At 39.7% G+C, this 25,536-nt stretch overlaps 1 protein-coding gene across 2 annotated transcripts in view; it reads left to right on the forward strand.

Annotated features, from left to right (window-relative positions):
- EMB2458 (FtsH extracellular protease family) overlaps positions 1-25,536 on the forward strand; it is a 92,842-nt gene that overhangs the window by 45,046 nt on the left and 22,260 nt on the right. The window contains exons 8-11 of one of the 2 annotated variants that reach the window (XM_088904238.1): positions 6,098-6,271; positions 6,370-6,491; positions 8,391-8,592; positions 24,402-24,530. In XM_088904238.1, coding sequence (XP_088760364.1) covers positions 6,098-6,271; positions 6,370-6,491; positions 8,391-8,592; positions 24,402-24,530 — 627 coding nt within the window. Of the gene's footprint in view, positions 1-6,097; positions 6,272-6,369; positions 6,492-8,390; positions 8,593-13,100; positions 13,581-24,401; positions 24,531-25,536 lie in introns of those variants that run through there. The other variant, XM_088904239.1, reaches the window with a different exon arrangement.

Here is a 25,536-nt window from a genome sequence, read left to right on the forward strand (position 1 = left end):
TCTTGAAGCTTTTGGGGTTATTCATCAAAGTTCTTGTTCCTACACTCCACAACAAAATGGGGTGGTGGAAAGAAAGAACAGACATGTGGTTGAGGTTGCCAGATCCCTCTTATTTGCATCCCATGTTCCTATAAAATTTTGGGGAGATGCTGTTCTTACTGCTACTTTTCTGATCAACCGTATGCCCTCCCAGGTCCTTGGCTTTAAAACCCCTTTTAGTCTTCTCTTCCCGGATGAGGATATCTTTTCTCTTCCTCTCTGTGTTTTTGGGTGCACTTGCTATGTGCATATTCATAGTCATCAAAGGCACATGTTTGAACCTAAGGCTCATAAATGTGTTTTTCTGGGATATGCTTCCACACAAAAGGGTTATTGCTGGTTTGATTCAGTTCGTGGCACCCGCTTTGTATCTTGGGATGTCACCTTTGCCGAGTTGACTCCCTTCTTTAGCATTCCTCCTGAGGGGGAGAAATCTGACGAGCCCTTTGCTATGTCTCCAGTTGTTCCTCTTCCCATTCCTTGTGAGTCCGATCATGGGGTGTCCACTTCTCCCACTGGACCTATCTCTGATATTCCTTGTGAGTCCGATATTCCTACTCCTCCTGCTCCTGCTCTCCAAAGGTGGTACCAAAGGCAGAGATTCAGACATGTGCAGGTTGTTTCCAGACCTTGACCTTCTTATTGCTCTCCGCAAGGGCAAGCGGAAGTGTACAACCCATTGTATCTCCAAACACTTGTCTTACAACCTTCTCTCCCCTTCCTACTACTACTTTCTTGCCTCTGTTTCTTCCCATGTGATACCCAGGTCTGTACCGGAAGCATTATCTCAAGCTGAATGGAGGGATGCTATGATGGCCGAACTTGATGCATTGCATAAGAACCATACCTGGGATATTGTTGACTTGCCGGAAGGGAAGAAACCAGTGGGTTGTAAATGGGTGTTTACCGTGAAATATAACTCCGATGGCTCTGTTGAGAGGTTTAAGGCTCGGTTGGTTGCTAAGGGCTACACTCAAATGTATGGCATTGACTATCTTGAGACATTTGCTCATGTAGCTAAGATGACCTCAGTCAGGGTTTTACTATCTCTAGCTACTACTTTTGACTGGCCCCTACACCAGTTTGATGTTAAAAATGCATTCTTGAATGGAGACTTGCATGAAGAGGTCTATATGTCTCTACCTCCAGGAGTGTATGGGAAGGAAATGAAAGGTAAGGTGTGTAAACTACACAAATCTATTTATTATCTCAAACAGTCTCCTCGGGCTTGGTTTGAGAGATCTCGGGCAGCTCTTGTCTCCTTTGGCTACACTCAAACTCAATTTGATCATACACTGTTCTTGAAGAGAAATGACACTCTGGTGACCTTCTTGATTGTTTATGTTGATGATATTGTGGTCACGGGTAATGACACTGAAGAGGTTAGTAAACTAAAAGGATTTCTCAACTCTGAATTTGAAATCAAGGATTTGGGAGATCTTCGGTATTTCTTGGGCATTGAAGTTGCTCGATCTAAGGATGGCATCTTCATCTCTCAGCGTAAATATGTCCTTGATCTTCTTGCTGAAACTGGTAAACTTGGAGCTAAACCCATCTCCACTCCTATTGATCCTAATGATAAGCTTTCTACTACAGATGGTGAGCTTTTGTCTGATAAGGGAGTGTTGCAGAGACTGCTTGGGAAGTTGTTATTACCTTTGCATGACTCGGCCATATATTTCCTATGCAGTAAGTGTTATTAGTCAATTTATGCATTCTCTCAGAGATACTCATTTAGCTGTTGCAGAAAGGGTTCTGTGCTACTTGAAAGGTACCCCAAGGAAAGGTATTCTATTTGCTAAACATGGTCACATGAAGCTGAAAGCTTTTACTGATGCCGATTGGGCAAGATGTATTGATGATAGATGATCCACCTCTGGTTATTGTGCTCTTGTTGCTGGGAATATTGTGTCATGGAGGAGTAAGAAACAGTTTGTAGTTGCTAGATCCTCAGCTGAAGCAGAAAACAGGGCAATGGCACATGGTGTGTTAGAATTACTGTGGCTATGTTCCCTTCTAGAAGAATTGGGGGTGGACTACGCGAAACCAATGATGCTCTATTGTGACAACCAAGCTGCTATCAACATTGCACATAATCCTTTTCAATATGACAGAACTAAGCACATTGAGGTTGATAGGCATTTTATAAGGGAAAGAGTTTCCTCAGGAGAAGTTTGTTTACCATTCATCACATCAGAAGAGCAACTGGCTGATATCTTGACCAAGGGAGTTCTAAGAGGGAAAATGACACAATATATAAGCAAGTTGGGCATGATTGACGTCTATGCTCAGCTTGAGGGGGAGTGTAAAGAGACTAGGCCGAATGGGCCCTAACATCCTCTCTTGTAATATCTTTTATTTTATTGTTGATGGGCCACACTTAATGGGCCTGCTATTTATTCTTGTTTTATTTTCTTTATGTAACTGCCAAGCTGGCCGCCCACTAAAGGGCATTCTTGTCATCATCTAATTTTTAGATCTTAATAAAATAGGGTTAGAGGAGAATGGAGATTAATTCGACTCCTTCTTCTCTTACCTTCTCTTTTCGCCATCTTCTCCTGTATAGCTGTTCAGACCTGCTCTTTACTTCTTCTAATCCCTAAATTTATTCTTGATATTTGAGGACTGATTTACATCTATTTTCAAATCTAAAAGGTGAAGGACCATGCAAAAAAGATTTTGAACCTAATCTAATGGGGTGGTGGTCTGAAGTGACTCTAGGCAAAGCTCTAGATACCAATCCTTCCTAGTGATCTTCCCATCCTCTGTTGAATACAAACCTATCCAGTTTTGAACACAACGGGTTTTCCTGAAAGTTCGACCAAGTGCTTGCAAGAGAGGAATTTCCTTCAACTCACACAAGTCTAAGAGTTCATTAAATCTTGTCATTATTGGTGATGATTGATTGTCAGGGCTAGAAGTTTCATTGGAAAACCTTGTCACATTGAAATTCCCTCCCAAACACCATGCACCCTCCCATAAACCCCAAATTTCATACAGTTCTTCCCAAATTCCATTCCTCTCTCTATAATTGTTTGGTCCGTATACATTAGTTAATACCCAAGTAAATCCATCCTCTACATTTTAAACTTTGTTGATACTGAAAATCTGCCAATTAGTTCCTCCATTGATTCCAACACTTTATCCTTCCACAGAGTCACTATACCCCCTGAGGCCCCCAAGATGGAGCCTCAATCCATCTTATAGCCCATGATCTCCATAAACTCCTAATCCATCTTCTATCTAATTCTGCTAGTTTAGTCTCTTGCAACATCACGACATCAGAATTCTCCCTTTTTAATAAATCCTTTATTACCCTCTTTTTTCGTGCACTACCCAATTTTCTTACCTTCCAACTAATTATTCTCATTTTTCACTTTGAGCTAAATTCTCTTTCTCCTCTCACTTCCCTATTTGGGTTGTTTCCTTCTCCCTCCCCGCCCACCTTATGAGCCTTTTGACTTTGTTGTCCTCTCCTACAGCTGAGTTAGCTGTATCTTTCTCCTTTTCCTTTTCTATCCCCCCTTCCCTCTTTTCTTCCTTATCTACTTCTTGATTATTCTCCTCAGCTATTTCTTTCATTCTTTTGAGGTCCTTTCTTGCTTTTCCCTTTCCTATTCCTGCTCCCATTACTCCCCCTTCTTCTACTACCCTTTCAGATTGGCTTGCTGTTACACCCCCTCCTTTCCCCTCAATTCTTCAGGCTGGGAATCTGGTGTATCTGTTTCAGGCAGAGCACACACATCAGTAAGCAAAACTGAATTGACACATATACCTGGGTCCGAAACGGGTGTAGCAAGATTCGAGAAATCAGAAAATGGGGAAACACCCTTGTTGGGGGTCAAGGCATCAGACCTATCCCCTAAAAAAGGCTGTTGTAAAGTGGGAATGGGATCGGTTTCAACTCTGTCTGCAGCAGAAGCCTTTTCCAGTGCATCCTTCTCTGTTCCCCCGATGCAAACCTTCCTGATATCCTCTTGTCTCACTTCTTGTGATCCTTGTTCCTGCTGAGAGCTTGGGGGTAAGTTCCTTGTAATAGGAGCAGAGGTAGCCTGTTCAACTTCGATTAAGCACACTGCCAGCCCGACTTCCTTTGTTAACTTCTCAGGAGCCTGATTGTCTTCTCTTTCTTCCAGGAACAGCTCTTCTGTGTTGAAGCTCTCTGCCTCATTCAGATCCATCATCACAGTTTGAATAATGCTACCCAAGCTCAAGTATTCAGAGGACTCTGAGTCACAGTCTGAATCGCGATCGCTGCTTCCGTTGTCAAAATCTGAGTCTTCATCTTGACATCACTCCTTTCCTTTGCTATTGCATCTGCCAAATTCAGGGTTACACTTTTCAGGAGATTCTACCCTCTTCCCTTTGCTAGATACCCATTGCATCGATCTTTGCTGCCCCATTGTCGCACAACGGCTTCCTTGCATTCCTGACTTGATCGAGGAAGATGATGATAGACATTATTTGTTGTCTATCATCGGGCCTCCTTTTGATATCATGTGCCCTTTTAAATGGTCATGTGAAGTGTTATTTTTAGGCCCAGATTCAGATCCGAAAGTAATTCATCTATGGGCCTCAAAGGGAGAAGGCCAGGCCCAGTTTTAATCATCACATTGTCACTCAAAGTGACACGTGCCAAGTTTGACCCAGTAAGATCAGTCCGATTACGGTTGAACCACCTATAGGCTGACCCAAAGTCTTACTCAAAATTTGAAAATGGGCCTGCTTCCCATGCCGAGCTCCACCAGTCAGTGCCTCGGCGTAAGACCCGCCACGTGTCAAATCTCCTCCAATCCCTGGACTGTTCATTTCCTCCCCTGCGCCCTTGCCTTTTCCACTACACAGGACTTATTTTGCCATTTCAGAGTAATTTCCAATTACAGTACTTTCGACCACTTGTCTTTTGCCACATAGGAGCTCTTCTTCAAACCTTTCGTCTTCCTCCCTTCTAGCAGCTCTCCACAACGCAGCTTCAATGGCAGTTGTCAACCAGACTGAGTACACCAGTTGAGCATCTGCAACTAAAATTTTCCTTGGGATTTCCTCAGGTCTGACCTACTCAAGCAAATAGCTGCTGAGTGAAGGTCTATTGCAAAGATGCTATACAGCTTTGCCACTGTGAAGCTGCCAGAACTTCCCGCAATATTCAAGGCAGTTACATCTACCACATCATCTATTAATTTTAGCAAAACCTTCTTCTTTTCAAAGGGAGTTACTATTACTGCCCCTTTAAGTTTCAAGTCCTTGATTATTTTTTCTGCTATTTTCTTCCAATCTAATGGTTGTTCCATTGTCTGAACCACTAGCTTCTTTTCTCAGTTGCCTCTCTTTCAATTTGCTATGATTCTGAATAAACCTCCTTTGCCTGTCATAACCCGTATTCTATCATCAGTTTCCTCTTCCTTTGATTCATTAGTTTTCATGTTTTCTGCTTTTTTGTCTTCCTCTGTCTTCTTCTCGACTCAGAACCTCCTTCAAAGTATTTGTGATTTCCTTCCAACCTTCCCCTCTTTCCTTCTGGGAAGCAGACCACCTGCTTCTTCTCTTTCACTAGAATGTATTTAGTTGAAAAGAAGTATTATACATAGTTTCTTGAGATCATGTTTCAGTCAAATTCACTTTCAAATCTTATTTTAGGCAATAACCTCAGCTGCATATCGTTTCTAATTGGTTAGTGTAAGTGAGGTGCTAGGATGGATATTTATGATATCCAGACATTGATATGGGTAGCGGGGATACAACTCGCCATTTACTCATATCATGCTTCTGTATCTAGTTTTTGAAGCTTTGTCATTTCTCAAATCTTATGTCTTGCAAAATTTAATTAAAATTTCAACATATAGTCATGGATTTTTTTTAATAGTATGATTTCTTAAAAATACCATTTTAATACTATGGAGAATATCTAGAAGAGTCCATGCAATATTTTGTGTTTTATCAGGTATGTACTGTGTCCTATCTACTATCAAGTGCATAATTCCAAAAAGGCATGCACAGCTGGTGCTGCACTACTTATGGTCCTGGCTTGTGCCTGAGTGGCTTATATTTGACATTGCAGGGAGTGCTCATTGTAGGTGAGAGGGGAACAGGGAAAACATCCCTAGCACTTGCTATAGCTGCAGAAGCCAAGGTGCCTGTTGTTGAAGTTAAGGCTCAACAGTTGGAGGCTGGTTTATGGGTTGGCCAAAGTGCATCAAATGTTAGGGAACTTTTCCAAACAGCAAGGGATCTGGTTGTGCTCTATAAACCAACTTATTAATTTTCCTATTGTTGCCAAAATTTGAAAAATTTCAGTGTAGTTTCTTAAATATCTTAAATTATCCTTGACAGGCACCTGTTATAATCTTTGTTGAGGATTTTGACCTGTTCGCTGGTGTTCGTGGAAAGTTTATTCACACTAAAGAGCAGGACCATGAGGCTTTTATTAATCAACTTCTTGTGGAACTTGATGGGTAAATGCCAAGATCTCTTGTTTTAGTGTTTTTTTTTTTCACAAGGCTTGTGTAATGATTATCAGTGTTGTATTACATCAACATGAGAACCAGAATCTGACTCATGCCCAAGAGTCTGACTTGGCAAGACCAAAAAATAAGGAGTTGTAGATATTCAAAAAAGTTTTTAATCCTATAAAAAGTTTGCTTTTTAGCATTATAATCCTATAAAAGAGTTCTTAAAAGTTTACTTTTGTTACTTAATAGCATTTTGCAGGAAAAGTGGCATTCAATGTGTACATTAATTATTCATTTCTATCAAATAAATAGTAAGAGAAAATTATCATGTCCTTTTTTGACAAGTCATGTATGTATCCCTCAAGAACCCACGGCGTGTTGGTGTCTGATGTGTACCTGACATGGACACTTTATCCATTTAGGAGAGTCCATGCAACACTGATAGTTATCCTAGGTTGTAATTTGCCTTAGAGTTACAGTATTCAGGTGCATACTGTTCCACCTATACATTATATATTGCAGTCTTATATATTAACTTATCTTAACTATATATGCTTTGCTGGATTGAGTTAAGCATGTGGGATGTCAACAAGTTGGAGTAGTTGGAGATATGGGTTTCATGCATATTTTCAATTAAATGGTAGGATTTAACAATCTGGTAACCATTATTATTAATCAAGTTAATGTGCTTAAGGATTGTCATTTTTACTTCTTACCTAGGTGGCAATTTCCACTTCAAATCTTTTTCAACTCTAGCTTCATGGCTGAGAACCTTCTCCTTGCAGTAATGACTTCTTTGTTTTAAACCTTTTTGATCATTAAGGGTAAGATTGTATTGCAGAAACTTTTGAATATCAAGTCTTAAACTCTGCCAAGATTGTTAAAAGGGATGAAAACTTTGACCAAAATTGAAGCCCAAAAATAAGCTGTATGCCCTATTTTTTCCAGTTCCTATAATCACTCAGGACATCTTTTGCCTTCAAAGATCTTATTTATTTCCTTAAATAGGCTTGAAGAGATGGCAAATAAGATTAGGGTCCAAAAGGTGTGACTATTTTTTCTGGGACTGCATTTGTAGAAACTTAACCACTCCTACCCAAATAATTTGATAAAGTGTGGCCAGACCTTAATGGAGTAATCAGTGGAGGAGATGGAATGCTATTTCTTCTTAAGTGTGGTATAAGGAGGAGCACATATTTTGAATATCTCTCTCATGTGATATCAGATGATCTGTAGTTAAAATTTTCTCATTGAATACTGTCCACATTAATAAGAAAACCTTATGAAGGATATACAGAGCACATACTGGATTGCCATAGAAATGAAACTCTCTGACCTCTGATGAGGGTCTAATAGGAGGATGTGATCAAGAAGAAATTTTCCTATCACTTTTATAATTTTGTGTGATTCATCTAGATTGTCACCAGTGTTTTAAAAGGTGTGGGAGGCATATTCCTGGATGCAGGCCTCCTATGCCTCTTACTTCTGAACTACACCTCACACCATCGGGCAGTGAAACGCCTCGGTCACGCCTCTGCGTTTTAAAGCATTGATTGCCAAAAATATATTCATGTTTTTGAGCTTTTGTAATATTTAGATTTCAATATGTGATTTATTTATTTATCTTTTTTAGTGAGTAAGCTGGAGCCAAATGCAGAATCTGTGTTGGTGATGTCTCTTCAACCATTTGAACTATGGGCTTGAATTCTAGTAATTTTAGATCACAGTTTTATTAGATGCTTAAGTTCTGATTGACAAAGTTGGTAATCAGACTAACCTTTAGTACTTGTTTGGGCAAGAAGCCAATCATGCAACTTATTTGATAACTCAACATATATGATGTTAGTACTAGTTTTATGTTGTAATTATATTAGTGTTTAACGTGTGATGTTCTTTGTGCAGGTTTGAGAAACAGGATGGGGTTGTCTTAATGGCTACTACTAGAAACCTCAAGCAAATTGACCAGGCCTTACAACGGCCTGGTCGAATGGATAGAATATTTCATCTTCAACGGCCTACTCAACTTGAAAGGGAGAAAATCTTGCGTATTGCAGCAAAAGAATCCATGGACCATGAACTCATAGAACTCGTAGATTGGAAAAAGGTAACCATGACCTTACAGTTTTATATGCATTCGCTTTTGGATCAATAATGGCCAATTTTATTAGAAAGAGAAAAGAGAGGTTCAAATAAATAGCCATGGGCCATGGCTTTCAATAGAAGCTAGGAAACCTGAATCATATGACGAAAGAAAAACCAAAGAACATAAATTATATCAACAATTCTTTATTGGGAAGACAATCTTGGATTGGATTTTGATTCTTCCAGACATTCTAGGTCTTTTTCTATGTACTTTTTGCTTTATGGTGATTCCTCATCACTTATTGGATTGTACTCCTTTTATCTCAATGAATTTTATTTTTTATTTATTTTTTGATCAATAACTCAGAAAAAAGATTTCATTAATCTAATTAAGGCAGCACAACAAGAAGTTGTGAAGGATAAACCCCCAAATATTACAATTGAGCCCAAAACATAGACTGTATTTGTACCCCTTGTTTAGCTAAATTATTTGCTGAACTGTTGGTCGATCTCCTAACCCAATTAACTTGAATAAACATATCCTTGGAGAGCCATTTGAACCTCCTAAAATCATTACTTATAGGGATGCGAATGGATCGGATCAGATTTGAATAAGGGTATATCCGAATCCGATCTGATACTATGAACAGAAGATCCGATCTGATCGGATCTCACAAGCATTGATTTGAACTCAAATCCAACGAGGAAGTCGGATATTCGAATCAAAGTAAATGTGTTCTCTAAATCTGATATAAAGATCTTGATTAAAGTAGAAAAGAATGAGAAAGAAAGAGGAATACAATAGAATAGAAGAAGAAGAGGAAGAAGAAGAGAGTTCGATAATCTCCTCTCCCTCACTAATTCTTTTATTAATCTTCATTAACTAGGTTAATTACAAGACTGCCCTTAAGTGAGCGACCAGCTAAGCAAGAACTTAAAAGAACTTATAAAATAGGTTAACAGGCCCATAAAGATAGGCCCATTAACATACAAAATAAATATCATATTACCTAAACATAAAAACAGATACTAGGGCCCATTCAGCCTAGTCTCTCTATACTCCCCCTTAAGCTGAGCATAGATGTCAATCATGCCCAACTTGCTTATATAGTGTGCCAGCTTCCCTTTTGGAACACCTTTGGTTAAAACATCATCCAACTACTCTTCTGAAGAGATAAATGGCAAGCAAACTTCCCCTGAAGCAACTCTTTCCTGTATAAAATTTTTATCAACCTCTATGTGCTTAGTTCTGTCATGTTGAACAGGATTATGTGCAATGTTGATGGCTGCCTGGTTGTCATAGTAGAGCATCATTGGCTTTTCATAGTCAATACTCAATTCTTCCAAAAGTGATCTCAGCCACAGTAATTCTGATACTCCATGTGCCATTGCCCTGTACTCTGCTTCAACTGAGGATCTGGCTACTACAGATTGTTTCTTACTCCTCCATGAGATAATGTTCCCTGCCACCAAAGCACAGTATCCTGAGGTGGATCTCCTATCATCAATACATCCATCCCAGCCAACATCAGTGTATGCCTCCAGCTTTGTGTGTTCATGCTTGTCAAACAGAATACCTTTCTCTGGAATGCCTTTCAAGTAACACAACTTTTTTTGCAGCTGCAAATGTGTATCTTTGGGAGAATGCATAAACTGACTAATAACATTCACTGCATAGGAAATAATTGGCCGAGTCATGTAGAGATATAACAACTTCTCTCAAAGCCTCTGAAACACTCCCCTATTAGACACCGGTTCACCATCAGTAGCAGAGAGCTTATGATTGAGGTCTATAGGGGTGGAAGCCGGTTTAGCTCCAAGTTTACCAGTCTCTGCAAAGAGGTCAAGAACATACTTGTGTTGAGAAATGAAGATACCATCCTTAGATCTAGCAACTTCAATTCCCAAGAAATATCTGAGATCCCCCAAATCCTTGATCTCAAATTCAGAGTTAAGAAATCTTTTCAGCTTAATCACTTCTTGGGTGTCATTACCCGTAACCACAATGTCATCAACATAAACAATTAGAAAAGTTACTAAAGAGTTGCTTCTTTTTAGAAACAAAGTATGGTCAGATTGAGTTTGTGTGTAACCAAAAGAGACAAGGGCAGCTCTGAATCTCTCAAACCTGGCTCAAGGAGACTGTTTGAGAGCATAAATGGGTTTCTACAGTTTACACACCTTTCCTTGTATTTCCTTTCCATACACCCTTAGAGGCAAAGGCATATAAACCTCTTCATGTATGTTTCCATTCAAGAAAGCATTTTTAATATCAAATTGGAGGGGCCAATCAAAAGTGGAAGGTAGAGACAATAAAACTCGAATTGAAGTCTGAAGGTAATCAATACCATATATCTGAGTGTGGCCTTTAGCAACCAATCTAGCCTTAAATCTCTCAATAGTGCCATCAGAATGATACTTAATAGTGAACACTCATAACTTTTTGGATCCTAGAATTCTCTTCATCTCCCTTCTCTTCTCTCTCTTCCTTTCTTCTCCCTTTCTTTTTTGTTTCTTTGATTTGTTCAACCTATAAAACATGTGGAGCAGGTTTTCTAGGTTAGAAGCAGTGTAACAAAGTCTTGTCAGTTTCTTCTTCCTCAATCTCTCAGTTCCTTCTCTACTATGTATCGAATTGATCTGAAGGGTTTTTTTTTTAGGTTCTCTTCCTTTCTTTGTTGGTCGTGTGCCAAGAAAACCCTAGAAGAAGGGAACTCTGATGCTTTGAAGGCAAGTCTTCTTAATCCTGTGGATCGTGTGTTCCTTTCTTGTACCCAGGTAAGTGGGTTTTAGAGGTCTGGATGACCTGCAATCACCTTTTTTTTTTTTGGATTGTGGATCGGGTGATCCTGTTTCTTGTACCTAGACAACTGGGTGGTGTAGGTTTGAATGACCTGTGATTGTTTGACAATGGTTTGCTAATGTCTCTTGGGAAATTATAGTGGTTTGCTAAGGGCTGTCGAGTTCCTGAATTGCCTCCTTATATGTGTGTGGTGTTCCTAAGATCTGTTGTTTGACCGAACTGAACTATGAATTGTGAACTAAACTCGGATGAATTGTGGCTGAACTGAATTGAATTGTCAAATCAAACCTTATATCATGTCATCTGAGGATTCTAATGTGTCTATTGGACCTTCCAATCAAGGTGGAGTGAGTGGAGGATTTGACATGAGCTTCCCCATGGGTGTAATACTGTTTGATGGTCTTAATTACCTAAAATGGTCAAGGGGAATTAAACTATACATAGCTGCCAGGGGGAAGGTGGGCTATATTAATGGTAAAACCAAAGAACCGACTCGGTGTAGAGCATGATAGGTGGGATAAAGAAAATAGTATGGTGATGTCATGGTTGCTACTTTCCATGTTGCCTCCAGTCAGGAAGACATTCATGTGGGCTGAAACAACTGTTGAGATTTGGGAGCAAGCAAAATATACTTATTCAAAGCAACGTCACTATACCAAAATATACCAGTTGCAAGCTGCCTCCTCTACTTGTAAGTTGGGGGAAAGGAGTGTCTCATCATATTACTCATATTTGACCTCGATATGGAAAGAACTGGAGCACTATCAGAACATAGACTGGAAGTGTGATGCTGATGCTAAGGCCTACATGTCTTTGGTTTCCTAGCAACGGGTCTTTGCCTTCCTCTTGGGGCTGAACCCAGTATACGAGTCTCTTAGAGTCCAAATATTAGGAAGTTAAGGTCTTCCTTCAGTACAAGAAGTGAATGCCCTACTTCAATCTGAAGAGAGCAGGTAGATTGTGATGAATAACTCAGAGGGGGAGCAAATTGCCTTAGTGGAAAAAGGGAGTTTGGGTGTAGGAGGCAGCAATTCTTTTAAGAAGGGTGACTTCCAGAAGAAAGTGGGTGATAAGGATAAGTTATGGTGTACTCATTGTCAGAAGGCTAGACATACTAGGGATACATGTTGGGACCTCCACGAGAAGCCAAAGTGGGCTCAGGAGTTGAGTAAGAAATTAGATCAGAATAAGAAGTTGATACAGCAAGGTAAAAAAAATTCAATACAGCAAACTTAGCCTCTCAGGGGTCTCAATAATCTACCACTACTAGCCTTCCTGGAACCGATCCTCGGGAAGATATCATTAACTCTTTCCGTGACCATTTAGAGCTGTATGGGAGGGCAATTCGCTGGATGGATTCTGCTCCTCCTGCCTCGACTTCCTTTGCATCTACTTTAGGTAATGGTAACTTTGCCACCGCCTTCCATGTGTCCTTTCATTCATTAGATTCCCCTTGGATAATTGACTCTGGAGCCTTAAATCATATAACGGGTAAGTCTAATTGTTTTCAATCCTATCACCTTTTATCTGGTAGGGACAAAGTGAGATTAGCTGATGGCTCTTTTTCCACCATTACTGGTCAAGGCATTGTATCCCTTCCTTTTGGACTTACCCTTTCTAATGTGTTGCATGTTCCACAATTGCCTATAAATTTGTTTTCTGTTAGTAGCATAACAAACTCATTAAACTATTCAGTGACCTTTTTCCCTTCTTCTTGTGTATTGCAGGATTTGGACTTGGGGAAGATGATTGGTAGAAGTTGTATGGTGGATGGTCTTTACATGTTGGAGAATAAAGCTTGTTTTGCGGTTATTGAGTCTACAAGTCAGTCTAGTAAGAGTCAGGTCTATTTATGGCATAGTCGTTTGGGTCATTTATCGTTTGAGTCACTAAAGGTCTTGCTTCCAAATTTGTTTAAAGCAGTGTCAGTGTCTGAATTTAAATGTCAAACTTGTCAATTGAACAAACATTGTAGAAATAATTTTTCTTCAAGAAATAGTAAATTTGATTTCCCTTTCTATATTGTTTACTCTGATGTTTGGGGCCTTGTTACCTTACCATCTGAGCTTGGCTATAAATACTTTATTACACTTATTGATGACTACTCTAGATATACATGGGTGTATCCCTTGTGGTCCAGAGATGAAGTGCCAAAACTTGTAAATGATTTCCAACCCATGATATTCACTTAGTTTTAGACGGAGATTTGAATATTCCAATCAGACAATGCGAATGAATACTTCCATAGTGGCCTCATGAAGTCCTTTGCTTTGTGTGGGTCTACCCACCGTAGCTCTTGTGCCAAAACTCCTCAACAAAATGGTGTTGCAAAAGGAAAAACTGCCATCTCCTCGAAGTGGCTCGTGGGTTACTTATCCACACAAATGTTCCAAAATGTTTTTGGTTAGATGCTGTGTTATTTGCTGCCTATCTCATCAACTGCATGCCATCTCGCTTGCTAGGGTACAAGGCCCCCCATCAACTCCTCTTTCCTAAAGCTCCTCTTTTTACTATCCCTCTTTGTGTGTTTGGTTGTTGTTTTGTTCAAAACTTGTCTCCTACCCGTGGTAAACTTGATTCTCGTGCTATTCCATGTGTATTTTTGGGTTACCGTTGTTTGGACCCTGTTTCCAAGAAATACTATGTTTCTATGGATGTTTCTTTCTTTGAGAGTGATTCTTTCTTTCCTGTTTCTCCTCAGGGGGAGAATAGGGTGGAGGAGAAACATGTCTAAGTACTACCTCTTCTACCTGACCCTCCTTCATTTCGTGTTTTCCTTCGTCGTCGCAAGGGCCAGCTGAGTTCAAAAGCTGTGGATCAACTTGAAACTATACCACCAACATCATCAAATTCACTGGGGACAGATCCTATCCAATCAAGTACTATTATTCCTATTGATATTCCTGACCCTACTGCTATTGATTCTTCATCTGCCAATGGCCTTGACATCCCTATTGCACAAAGGAAGGGAGTTAGGTCTTGTACCACCAAACATCCTATCTCCCATTTTGTCTCATATGAGAACATCTCACCCTCCTTTTGTGCTTTCCTCTCTTCCATTGATATTGTCCCTATACTTAAAAATGTGGCAGAGGCTCTTTTAGTATCTGAGTGGACAGATGCAATGAAAGAAGAGATAAATGCCTTACATAAAAACAATACATGGGAGTTGGTGGATCTTCCTGTGGGTAAGGAAGCAGTAGGGTGCAAGTGGGTTTTTATAGTAAAGCACAGGGCAGATGGCACAATAGAAAGGTACAAAGCCCGATTAGTGGCAAAAGGGTTTACTAAGGTGTATGGAGTAGACTATGCAGAGGCATTTGCTTAAGTATCTAAGATGAATTCTATTAGGATTCTTTTCTCTTGCTGCTAACCTTGATTGGGATCTCCACCAATTAGATATTAAAAATGCCTTCCTGAATGGTGATCTTGAAGAAGAGGTGTACATGGTGCAACCTCCTGGTTTCTATGCCCAAGACCAAGAGAAGAAAGTGTGTAGGTTAAAGAAGTCCTTGTATGGACTAAAGTAGTCACCAAGAGCTTGGTTTAGGAAGTTCCATTTAGCGGTGCAACAAATGGCTACAAAAAGTGTCAGGTTGATCATATATTATTTGTGAAAAAACAAGGGAAATTGCAGCCCTGATAGTGTATGTTGATGACATAGTGATCACAGGTGACTGAAAGGTGCAAATTCAAAGACTAAAGGAATTCTTAGCCACTCAATGTGAGGTGAAGGATCTATGTCCCTTGAAGTATTTTCTTAGAATTGAAGTGGCTATTCAAAAAAGGGGATCTTCATTTCTCAAAGAAAAATACATCCTACACTTGTTACAGGATATAGGAAAACTTGTAGTTAAGCCTGTTGACTCCAATGATTTAATAGGCGTGCCTAGGCGCACAGGCAAGGCGCATTTTAGGGCATGCGCCTCACCTAGGTCTTAGGCGCATCCCTTTCAAAAGGCGCATGGCGTGCGCCTGATGCGCCTTGCACCTCATCCAAGGTGTGTAACTTTTGAAAATTTGACGCTTTTTTGCTTTTTTTGAGCATAGCGGCTGGGCTGGGCTGAGGGCTCGGAGAACCCCCAATTTGGTAATGTTGTTCATTCATTCATCCTAATAAAATGTCATCTTAAAAAGCAATTAAAACTATAAAATCATTATTTTTTGTGTGAAAACTAAGAATTTAAGACCTAACGTGGACTTGTTTAGGCTTGCCTTGAGGGGCGTGGCACAAAGGCAGCTTGTAGAACCAGGAATGTAATATGTTTTACATTACTTTAGCTACTTGAAGTAATGCAATTGAGTGAAAAAAGAGATTAGAGGTTTTACATGCTTGAAAATGTTTTATATGTTTGCTTTTATTTTTAAATTCTCATTTGAATATGCTTTACATCTTATGTTTATGTATTTTAATTTTAGATAATGGGTTTTTTAAAACATTATTTTAAAATTTAAGTTTATATTTTTTATTAATATTATGTTTAATGTTTTTTTATTTTTTTTGAATTTTTGGTATTTTTTTGAATTTTGACATTTTTTTTTTTATTTTTTTTAGCTTTTTTTTTTGTATTTTTGCGCCTTGCTTCAAAAAGGCGTGCACCTTGCCTTGCGCCTTGTGCCTCAAGCGCAAATTGACCCCTGCGCCTTTTTTGCGTCTCCCATTGATCCAAACCACATATTAGGTGATTGGCAAGGTGAGATTATAAGGATGTAAAGCAATTCTAGAGATTTGTGGGTAGGCTATTATATTTGTCCATGACCCGGCTAGACATTGCTAACTGGGTTGGATCAGTTGATGATAGAAAGTCCACTATCAGGTAGTGTACCTTTGTGGGAGGGAACCTAGTCACATGGAGAAGCAAAAACCAAAATGTTGTGGCGAGGAGTGGCTGAAGTATTGTGGATAAAGAACTTGATAGGTGAATTGGGATTTCCCGTTAACGACCCCATGTGTTTGTATTGTGATAACAAGGCTGCTATTAACATTGCAGCCAACCTAGTTCTTCACGGTAGAACCAAACATATTGAGGTCGACAAGCATTTTATTAGGGAAAAAATTGTAAATGGGGAAGTGTGCACCCCATATGTCAGTTCCACAAATCAACTTGTAGTCATCTTTACCAAGGGATTACATCATCTGCGGCACAATGATTTATGTGACAAGTTGGGCATGATTGACATCTATGTCCCAACTTGAGGGGGAGTGTTGAAATCTGTTAGTTAGTTATGTGACAAGTTCTGTTCTTTAGTGCCGTAGGGCATTCTTGTAATCTTACCTTCTTTTATTATTAGTTGGGACGCCCTAATATAAATACAAATGATTGGCACTGCCAGTCATAACGTTTTGGATCCCAGAATTCTCTTCGCCTCCTCTTCTCTCTCTTCCTTTCTTTTCTATTTCTTTGATTTGTTCAACCTAGAAAACAATTTTCTTCTCTCTTTGGTTACAAGTGGATATCTCTTTATGTGGCAAGACTTTTTGATGCCAATTTCTTTAGATAGCCAATGAATAAAGGAAGGATCATGTGAAGAGCTATTGTAAGCTAGTGGGACAAAGATGGTTTGTAACAAGGTTTAAAATATTGATACGATATGCCCCGAATCTAAAGGCATTGATACATGATCAGTGTTTTAAAAGCGCAAGGTGCAAGGCGAGGCGCACACCTTTTTAAGAAAGGCGCAAAACTACAAAAAAAAGCTAAAAAATAAAAAAAAAGTCAGAAAATAAAAAAAATGCAAAATGTTTTGGAGCAGCTACAGTAATCCGAACCAGTGAAGAAGGAAGAAGAAGATGAGGAAGAAGACAAGAGAAAGAGAGAACAGGAGGGTTTAGTCGAAACTGATTAGTCACCCATTCAGTCGACCCCCTTATGTTTATTAGGTTCTAATTACACTTACAAAGACTAAACTGCCCACACTTAAGTGTGGGGCAGAGTGCTCTAATAAAACAGCCACATAAGCAAAGTACTTAACTGACATGAGATTACTAAACTACCCCTATTCGGCTCACTCTAACACTCCCCCTCAAGCTGGAGAATATGTCATATAATCCCAGCTTGTTACATAGATGGTTCACTTTCCCTGAGTTTAGAGCTTTTGTAAACAAATCTGCCCATTGATCATTCGAGCCCACATGTTCTGTGTTTATCTCTCCAGCAAGGACCTTCTCCCTCACAAAAGCAATCAACCTCTATGTGCTTTGTTCTCTCATGAAATACAGGATTGGATGAGATATGGAGTGCAGCTTGGTTGTCACAATACAGTCTCATAGGTTTATCCATGTGAAACCCAATTTCTTGTAGAAGATTCCTCAAACCACACTAACTCACAAGTAGTATGTGCCATGGCCCTATACTCAGCTTCAGCACTACTTCCGGCCACAACCGTCTGCTTTTTACTCTTCCACGTCACAAGATTTCCTCCAAGAAATGTGCAATAGCCCGTAGTAGATCTTCTATCATTCACTGAGCCTGCCCAGTCTGCATTTGTATACCCCACTACTTCAAGTTTTCCTCCTGGTTTATACAATAGTCCACGGCCTGGGGCTCCTTTCAGATACCTCACAATTCTAAGAATTGCATCCCAGTGAGGTATACAAGGGACCTGCATGAATTGGCTCACCACACTGACTGCAAAGGATATGTCGGGTCTCGTGATAGTCAGATAGTTCAGCTTCCCCACTAGTCGTTTATACCTTCCAGGATCTTCAAATACTTCTCCTGTATCACTGCTCAACTTAACATTTGGTTCCATAGGGGTCTCAGCCGGTTTTGCACCTAACAATCCTGTTTCTTCCAATAGATCAAGAACATATTTTCTTTGGCACAGATTTACACCTTGTTTTGACATGGCAACCTCTATTCCCAAGAAATATTTCAATGTTCCAAGATCTTTTGTTTGGAAATGATTTTGCAGAAATACCTTTAATTTTCCAATCCCCAATTTATCACTGCCAGTAATGACAATATCATCCACATAGACCACTAATAGAATCTTCCTAGCTTCTGAGTCATAGCTGAACACTGAGTGATCTATCTGGCACTGCTTCATTCCAAAACTCTTCACCACTTCACTGAACTTTCCAAACCAAGCACGCGGCGATTGTTTCAGCCCATAAATTGCCTTCTTCAATCTACATACCTTACCATCCTCCCCCTGAGCAACAAACCCAGGTGGTTGCTCCATATATACCTCCTCCACAAGATCACCATGGAGAAAGGCATTCTTTATATCAAGCTGAAACAGAGGCCAATCATACATAACTGCTAGGGAAATTAGTACACGAACAGAACCAATCTTAGCCACCGGAGAGAATGTCTCCATGTAGTCCACTCCATACAACTGTGAGTAACCTTTAGCAACAAGTCTGGCCTTCAGACGCTCCACACTACCATCTGGCAAGTATTTCACAGTATACACCCATTTACATCCCACAGCATGCTTACCAGGTGGGAGAGTAGTAAGTTCCCACGTTTGAGTATGTTGAAGAGCAGAAAGTTCCTCCTCCATTGCCCGCCGCCAATCAGGTGAACTGAGAGCTTCTTGAACATTGTTAGGTATGGAAATAGAGGATAAAAGGGAAACAAACTGGCGATGTGATGTAGAAAGACGAGATAATGAAACAAAATTGGAAATGGGATGGAGGGTAGAACTGCGTTTACCTTTCCATAAGGCAATGGGTAGGTCAAGGTCTGAAGGTTCAACAATAGGAGCCATGAGAGGATCCGCAGATGAGGTAGAAACTGGGGGAGGGGCCGGTGTCGTTCGACGTGTATACACTTGCCGGATTGGTGGACGTTCGGTGGTGATCTGCACGGGATGAGGTGATGAGTCTACTCCAACAACAACATCTGGAACTGGATCACTGACAGGGAGAGGAAGAGGAGGTGCGGGTGGAGACGAAGGCGCTTCAGGACTTGAGAAGAAGGGGACTGACTCAAAAAAGGTGACATCAGGGCAGACATAGCACTTCTGGGTAATGGGATTATAACACTTGTACCCTTTTTGAGTCCGTGAGTAGCCAAGGAAGACACATTTAATTGAGCGTGCATCTAGCTTGTCTATTCCAGGGCTCAGATTGTGGACAAAGCACACACAACCAAAGACACGGGGAATTAATGGGAATGGAGATAAAGTGGGAAACAAGATAGAGAAGGGGGACCGACCATGAAGGATGAAGGAGGGCATCCGATTAGTGAGAAAACATGCAGTGAGTACAGCATCACTCCAAAAACATTTAGGAACATTCATGTGGTGAAGAATAGACCGAGCAGTTTCAAGAAGCTGACGGTTCTTCCGTTCAGCTACCCCATTTTGTTGAGGGGTGTATGCACATGATGTCTGATGAATAATGCCATGCTGTTCTAAATACTGTTGAAATGAAGTAAGAAAGTATTCACGACCATTATGTGAACGGAGAATTTTGATTGGAACACCAAATTGTGTGCGTATTTCAGAATGGAATTTTTGAAAAATGGAAAACAATTCACTTCTTTCTTTCATTAAGTAAATCCATGTCATTCTTGAACAATCATCAATAAAGGAGACAAAATACTTGTATCCATTATAAGACTCTATTTTGATTGGATCCCAAACATCTGAATGAACCAAAGAAAAAAGGACTCAATATACGACTCTCAACTCTTGGACTGAAGGACACACGACGATGTTTCCCAAACTGACATGACTCACATTGCAAAATTGACAAATGACTCAATGACGGGACCAAAATCTTGAGAGCCTTGAGAGATGGATGTCCCAATCGGCAATGCCATTGTAGAGGAGTAAGTGAAGTCTGAAGAGCAATTGAAGATCCACCACCGTCAAGATAATACAGTCCACCAGCTTCATGCCCCCCACCAATCTTCTTCCCCGTCTTGAGATCTTGAAAAACACAAGTGGAAGGAAAGAAGGTAACAGAACAGTTAAGAGCTTTGGTTATTTTACTAACAGACATAAGATTGAATGGAAACTTAGGGACATATAAAACAGATGATAAGGGCACAGAAGCCATGTCAACATTACCAACACCACATATAGGAGATGAGGACCCATTGGCAAGTGTAACAGTTTGTGATGTGGGGGTTTCAGAAAGAGAAGAGAACACACCTGGAGTCCCGGTCATATGATCTGAGGCTCCAGAGTCAATAATCCAGGGAGAGGTTTTAGATGACATGCAAGCAATACCTGATTGGGCAAGTGTGGCAGTGGTAGTTTGAAGGAACCGTTCATACTCATCACGCGGTATGCTTACCATTTCCCTCCCAGAGGTAGATGTAGATGTGGGAGGAGTTCAGTCTGCCGGTTTACTGTCACTGATATCAACCTCACCTGCTACAGCATGATTAGCCCATTTAGAGGGAGGGCCGTGTAGATCATAACAGAAATTCACTATGTGTCCCTCTCTACCACAATGAGTACATTTCCTTGTAGAGTTATTCTTCCCTCTGCCACGGCCTCCCCCTGAGTCACGACCACCCCGACTAATCATGGAATTGCCACGGCCCCCTCGGGGAGCATGACCTCCCCCTCTTGTACTATGTCCAACCCCTCGAGCTGTCACAAGTGCTGATCTATCAGACTGTGTGGAGTTCTCTGTCTGTCCCAAAGAAATTCTACGAAGCCTTGAGAATACTTCCTCAAGTGTAGGAAGAGTAGAGCCCCCCAATATTTGGGCTCTAACTGGTTCATATTCCGACTTCAGCCTCACTAAAAATCTTGTAACATCCAGTTGCTCCCTTTGCTGTTGCTGAACTTTAATATCTAGAGTAAGGGGGTGATAGACATTGAGTTCATTCCTTATATTCTTCATGCTGGCATAGTACTTTTCTAGAGTTTTGGTTCCTTGTTGTAAATCAAAATACTCCTGATAAAGCTGATACACTCTTGTTGTGTTATCTTGTCCAGAGTATAGCTTCTTAGCATGCTCCCATATATCCTTAGCCGTATCAAGGAACATGAAGTTGGCACTAATTTTGGGTTCCATACTATTCCACAACCAAGTCATGATTTGAGCATCTTCTTGCTCCCAATCATCAAACCCTGGAGAGTCCTCCGATGGCTTTTCATCTCTTACATGCTTTACTTTCTTCTTTGCCTTGAGAAACACTTCCACTGATTTAGCCCATGGAACATAGTTCTCCCCATTCAGCTTAATTGAGGTCATTTGTACCCCTAGGTAGTCGGAGGAAATTACCACATTAGGCTTCTGATCATTGTAGCCATCTCCTATTGCTGCCATTGTACTCTTCTTTTTTCAGTTGCCTCTAACCTTACTTCTCAGCTACAAGCTGATTGATGTTGATCACAGTTTGATACTTCAGCACCTATTGCAGCCCCTAAACACAACAGTGGGAGCACACACTTGTTCTTCTTCACACTACTGCTGACTTCACACACCTACGACCCACATAAGCATCACAAGCACCACAACACAACAGTAGGCCCTCTTACAACCACACAATAAAAAAATTGTGCATCACAAGCACCACAACACAGTCAAACTGCTACACCCAGTTCAGATTTGTTTAACACACTTAAGAGGGCATTACACGACCACAAGGAGCTTGGCAAGGTCACTGCATTCCACCTTACACCACTCGGCCACCTACAGCAGCCCTAACACCACTCAACAACTCACAGCAGCCCTACACCATGCGGCTACTGCACACACAGCCCTTCTTAGGGCAACAATGAACCTAGTTCTTTGGGTTCTAATCAGTACTAACTGATTCTTGAAGAGTTCCTACCCAGAAATACCAGAAACACAAAAGGACTAAATAACCAACCTTCCTTTGAGAGTATCAGCCAACTATTCACTGCTGAAATCACCTTCCTTGATGAAGAAAACTGTGCGCAGCAGAGAGCAACGAACTGTGATGTCTCAGACCTAGGGCGAACCAGCTCTCTCCATTAACTAACCAGAAACGAAGAAGAGGGTGTCACGAACACAGCTGAGATGCTTTGCAAGCGGAAGCAGGTTAGAAACCTCACTCTGATACCATGTTTTGGAGCAGCTACAGTAATCCAAACCAGTGAAGAAGGAAGAAGAAGATGAGGAAGAAGACAAGAGAAAGAGAGAACAGGAGGGTTTAGTCGAAACTGATTAGTCACCCATTCAGTCGACCCCCTTATGTTTATTAGGTTCTAATTACACTTACAAAGACTAAACTGCCCACACTTAAGTGTGGGGCAGAGTGCTCTAATAAAACAGCCACATAAGCAAAGTACTTAACTGACATGAGATTACTAAACTACCCCTATTCGGCTCACTCTAACACAAAAAAATAAAAAATATTAAACATAATGTTAATAAAAAATATAAACATAAATTTTAAAATAAATGTTTTAAAAAACCAATTATCTTAAACTAAAATACATAAACATAACATGTAAAGCATATTTAAATGAAAATTTAAAAATAAAATCAAACATATAAAGCATTTTTAAGCATGTAAAACCCACAATCTTTTTTTTTTCCTTAATTGCATTGCTTCAAGTAGCTAATGTGATGTAAAACATATTGCATTATTGATTCTATGAGTCGCCTTTGTACCACGTCCCTCGAGACAAGTCCGAACAAGTCTATGTTAGGGTTTGAAATTCTTATTTCTCACATGAAAAATAACGATTCTATAACTTTAATTGCCTTTTAAGAAGATATTTTATTGGAATGAATGAATGAACAACATTAGAAAATAAGGGCGTGGCCAGGGGCCCCGGCCCAGCTGTTAGACTTAAAAAAAAAGGCAAAAAGTGCAAAATTTTGAAAAGGTGCATGCCTGGGCCGGGGCCCCTGGCCACGCCCTTATTTGCTAATGTTGTTCATTCACTCATTCCAATAAAATATCTTCTTAAAAGGCAATTGGCATGCGCCTTTTGAAAGGGGTGCGCCTAGGACCTAGGCGAGGTGCATACCCAAAATGCGCCTTGCCTGTGCGCCTAGGCACGCCTTTTAAATCACTGTACATGATACACTATGACTGTCACGATACACATCCAGTCATGCGTATCATCAAGATACATGAGTATTGGTGTGTATCATATACTGTATTGGATGGTATGGTCTGATGCGTGCCGATACCACGATACATGTGCATCTCCTATTAAAAATAGCGACTAGCGTGATTCAAACTCAAGTCGTAACTCTAAGTCACTAAGTGCTTGGTATCTTGAGCCACTAGGCCACCTTTTATTGGCGTCTTGTCATCTGTTGCAAGGTTTATTGTCAACATGCAGTCTAAACAAAATTAAAAATTAGTATTTTATAAACATTAATGAAATAAATAATTTATCAAATTTACATTAATATCTAACTACAAATGAAAATATTAATAATAGAATAGTTATTTTAGTAATAACTATTACAAAATAATACGTTGTGAAGTTGTCTTGTAAACCTTAAGATTCAGAACTACGTGATAGAATGAGTTCAAGAAAATTTAAGCTCATAGAAAATGCAAATGATTCTACTGGATCAACCAAATAATCTATTAGAAAAACAAAAACTAATATTTAGCTTCATGTTTGAAATGAATATTGAGCTGGATCAAAGTGGTAATCATGTACATTAGGTCGGCAATAACATTGCTACTCTACATATCTACAATATTGTCACCAACTTATGTTATAATAATATCTACAATATTCTACTCTACATAGTGCTGGTAGTGTTTACTAGGGAATATGTTGATTCCAGTAAAATTTTGTGTTGCTAACCAAGGTATTGGAAACTCTATAAATGTGTGTATTTTTATTGCCTACTTAGGTCTGATAATTTTTTGTTTATTCCTACTCATAGAAAGATTTCAAGTCCTGTCTCCTTTCTAATGATGCTTTACATGGGAAACTCTATAAATGTCTTGATTACTTTATTGGCAATATGCTATCACTGAATTTGTAAATATGGGTAATTGCTTCTTATTTGACCAAAGCATTAGTTACAACCAAGTTCCCATCATCATTTAATGCTTTGTTACTTTTAGAAATTAGAGTTACTTTTTCTTCTGAAGTGTCAACATATTCTCCAGGTTGCTGAAAAGACAGCTCTCTTACGGCCTGTAGAGTTAAAGCTTGTTCCTTTAGCATTGGAAGGTAGCGCCTTTAGGAGCAAATTCCTTGACACAGATGAACTTATTAGTTACTGTGGCTGGTTTGCGGTAAGAATAATGGATGCTTGTATTTTGTCTTTATCAACAATTTATAAGAGGGAATTACTTTGACTGGCTTATTACATATCTTCCATTTTCATTCACTTGTGTTTTCATAAATGAAACCAGAACTGTGGTTTGGAACTTAATAACATTGTTTTAATGATCTTGTTTCTGTAATTTTAAATATTTCTAATATGGGTATGCTAATTTCTTTGGATAGTTTATTTGAAGTGTTGTCAAGAATACATGAACTATTGGACTCTGATGCATGACCTTGCCCATTTAGGAGAGTCCTTGCAACACAGATTGTAATTGCATCATTGTTTTACTTCCCTGTTAGCACCAAGTGCCAACTACTGTTACTGTCATTGAAAAGAAAAAATTACTCTTTCTGTTATTTTCCTTGTAAATGGGCTATTACTTGTATATGCTGCTTTGCATCTGAGTTTGTTTTCCTCTTTTTGATAGGTAAAAGTTAAAATTTTATTAGAATGAATCAATGAATAAAGAACAAAATATGTACAACAATCAAGTAAACTTTAAAATAGGTGGTTGCTGTAACCTATCCATCCCATCTGCCAAGTTAATGATCCCAAAAATAAATGATCCCTGTTCACCCCTTGTTTTGGCAGTTCATCTGCCAAGTTGATGATCATTGAATCCACTGAATTGTAGAATCCAGTACTCTTGCTAAAAGTCTAATCTCTCTTAAAAATGTGCTTGTGCTGCCATGGTCCTGGACCATTGTTCCTTAGTCATCTCACCACCGTATTAGAGTCACCTTCCACCAACATATTTTTAATGTTAGGTGATTTTCCTACTCTAATCCTTGTAGCATTGCTGACATTTCAGATTTTATAGATTCTCGCCAGTTTATTGACCATGAGAATATTGCTAGTATAGTGCAATGCTCATCCCTAAACACCCCTCCATTGTTGGTGGTTCCCATTGTGTGTGTATTTGTTGCCTCAAGGTTGACGAAGAAGCCACCCACCTCCACCCTCTAAGGATC

Source organism: Nelumbo nucifera, chromosome 4, assembly GCF_055504915.1.
Source record: "Nelumbo nucifera cultivar China Antique chromosome 4, China Antique-T2T, whole genome shotgun sequence".
In the NCBI taxonomy this organism is placed as follows: Eukaryota; Viridiplantae; Streptophyta; class Magnoliopsida; order Proteales; family Nelumbonaceae; genus Nelumbo; species Nelumbo nucifera.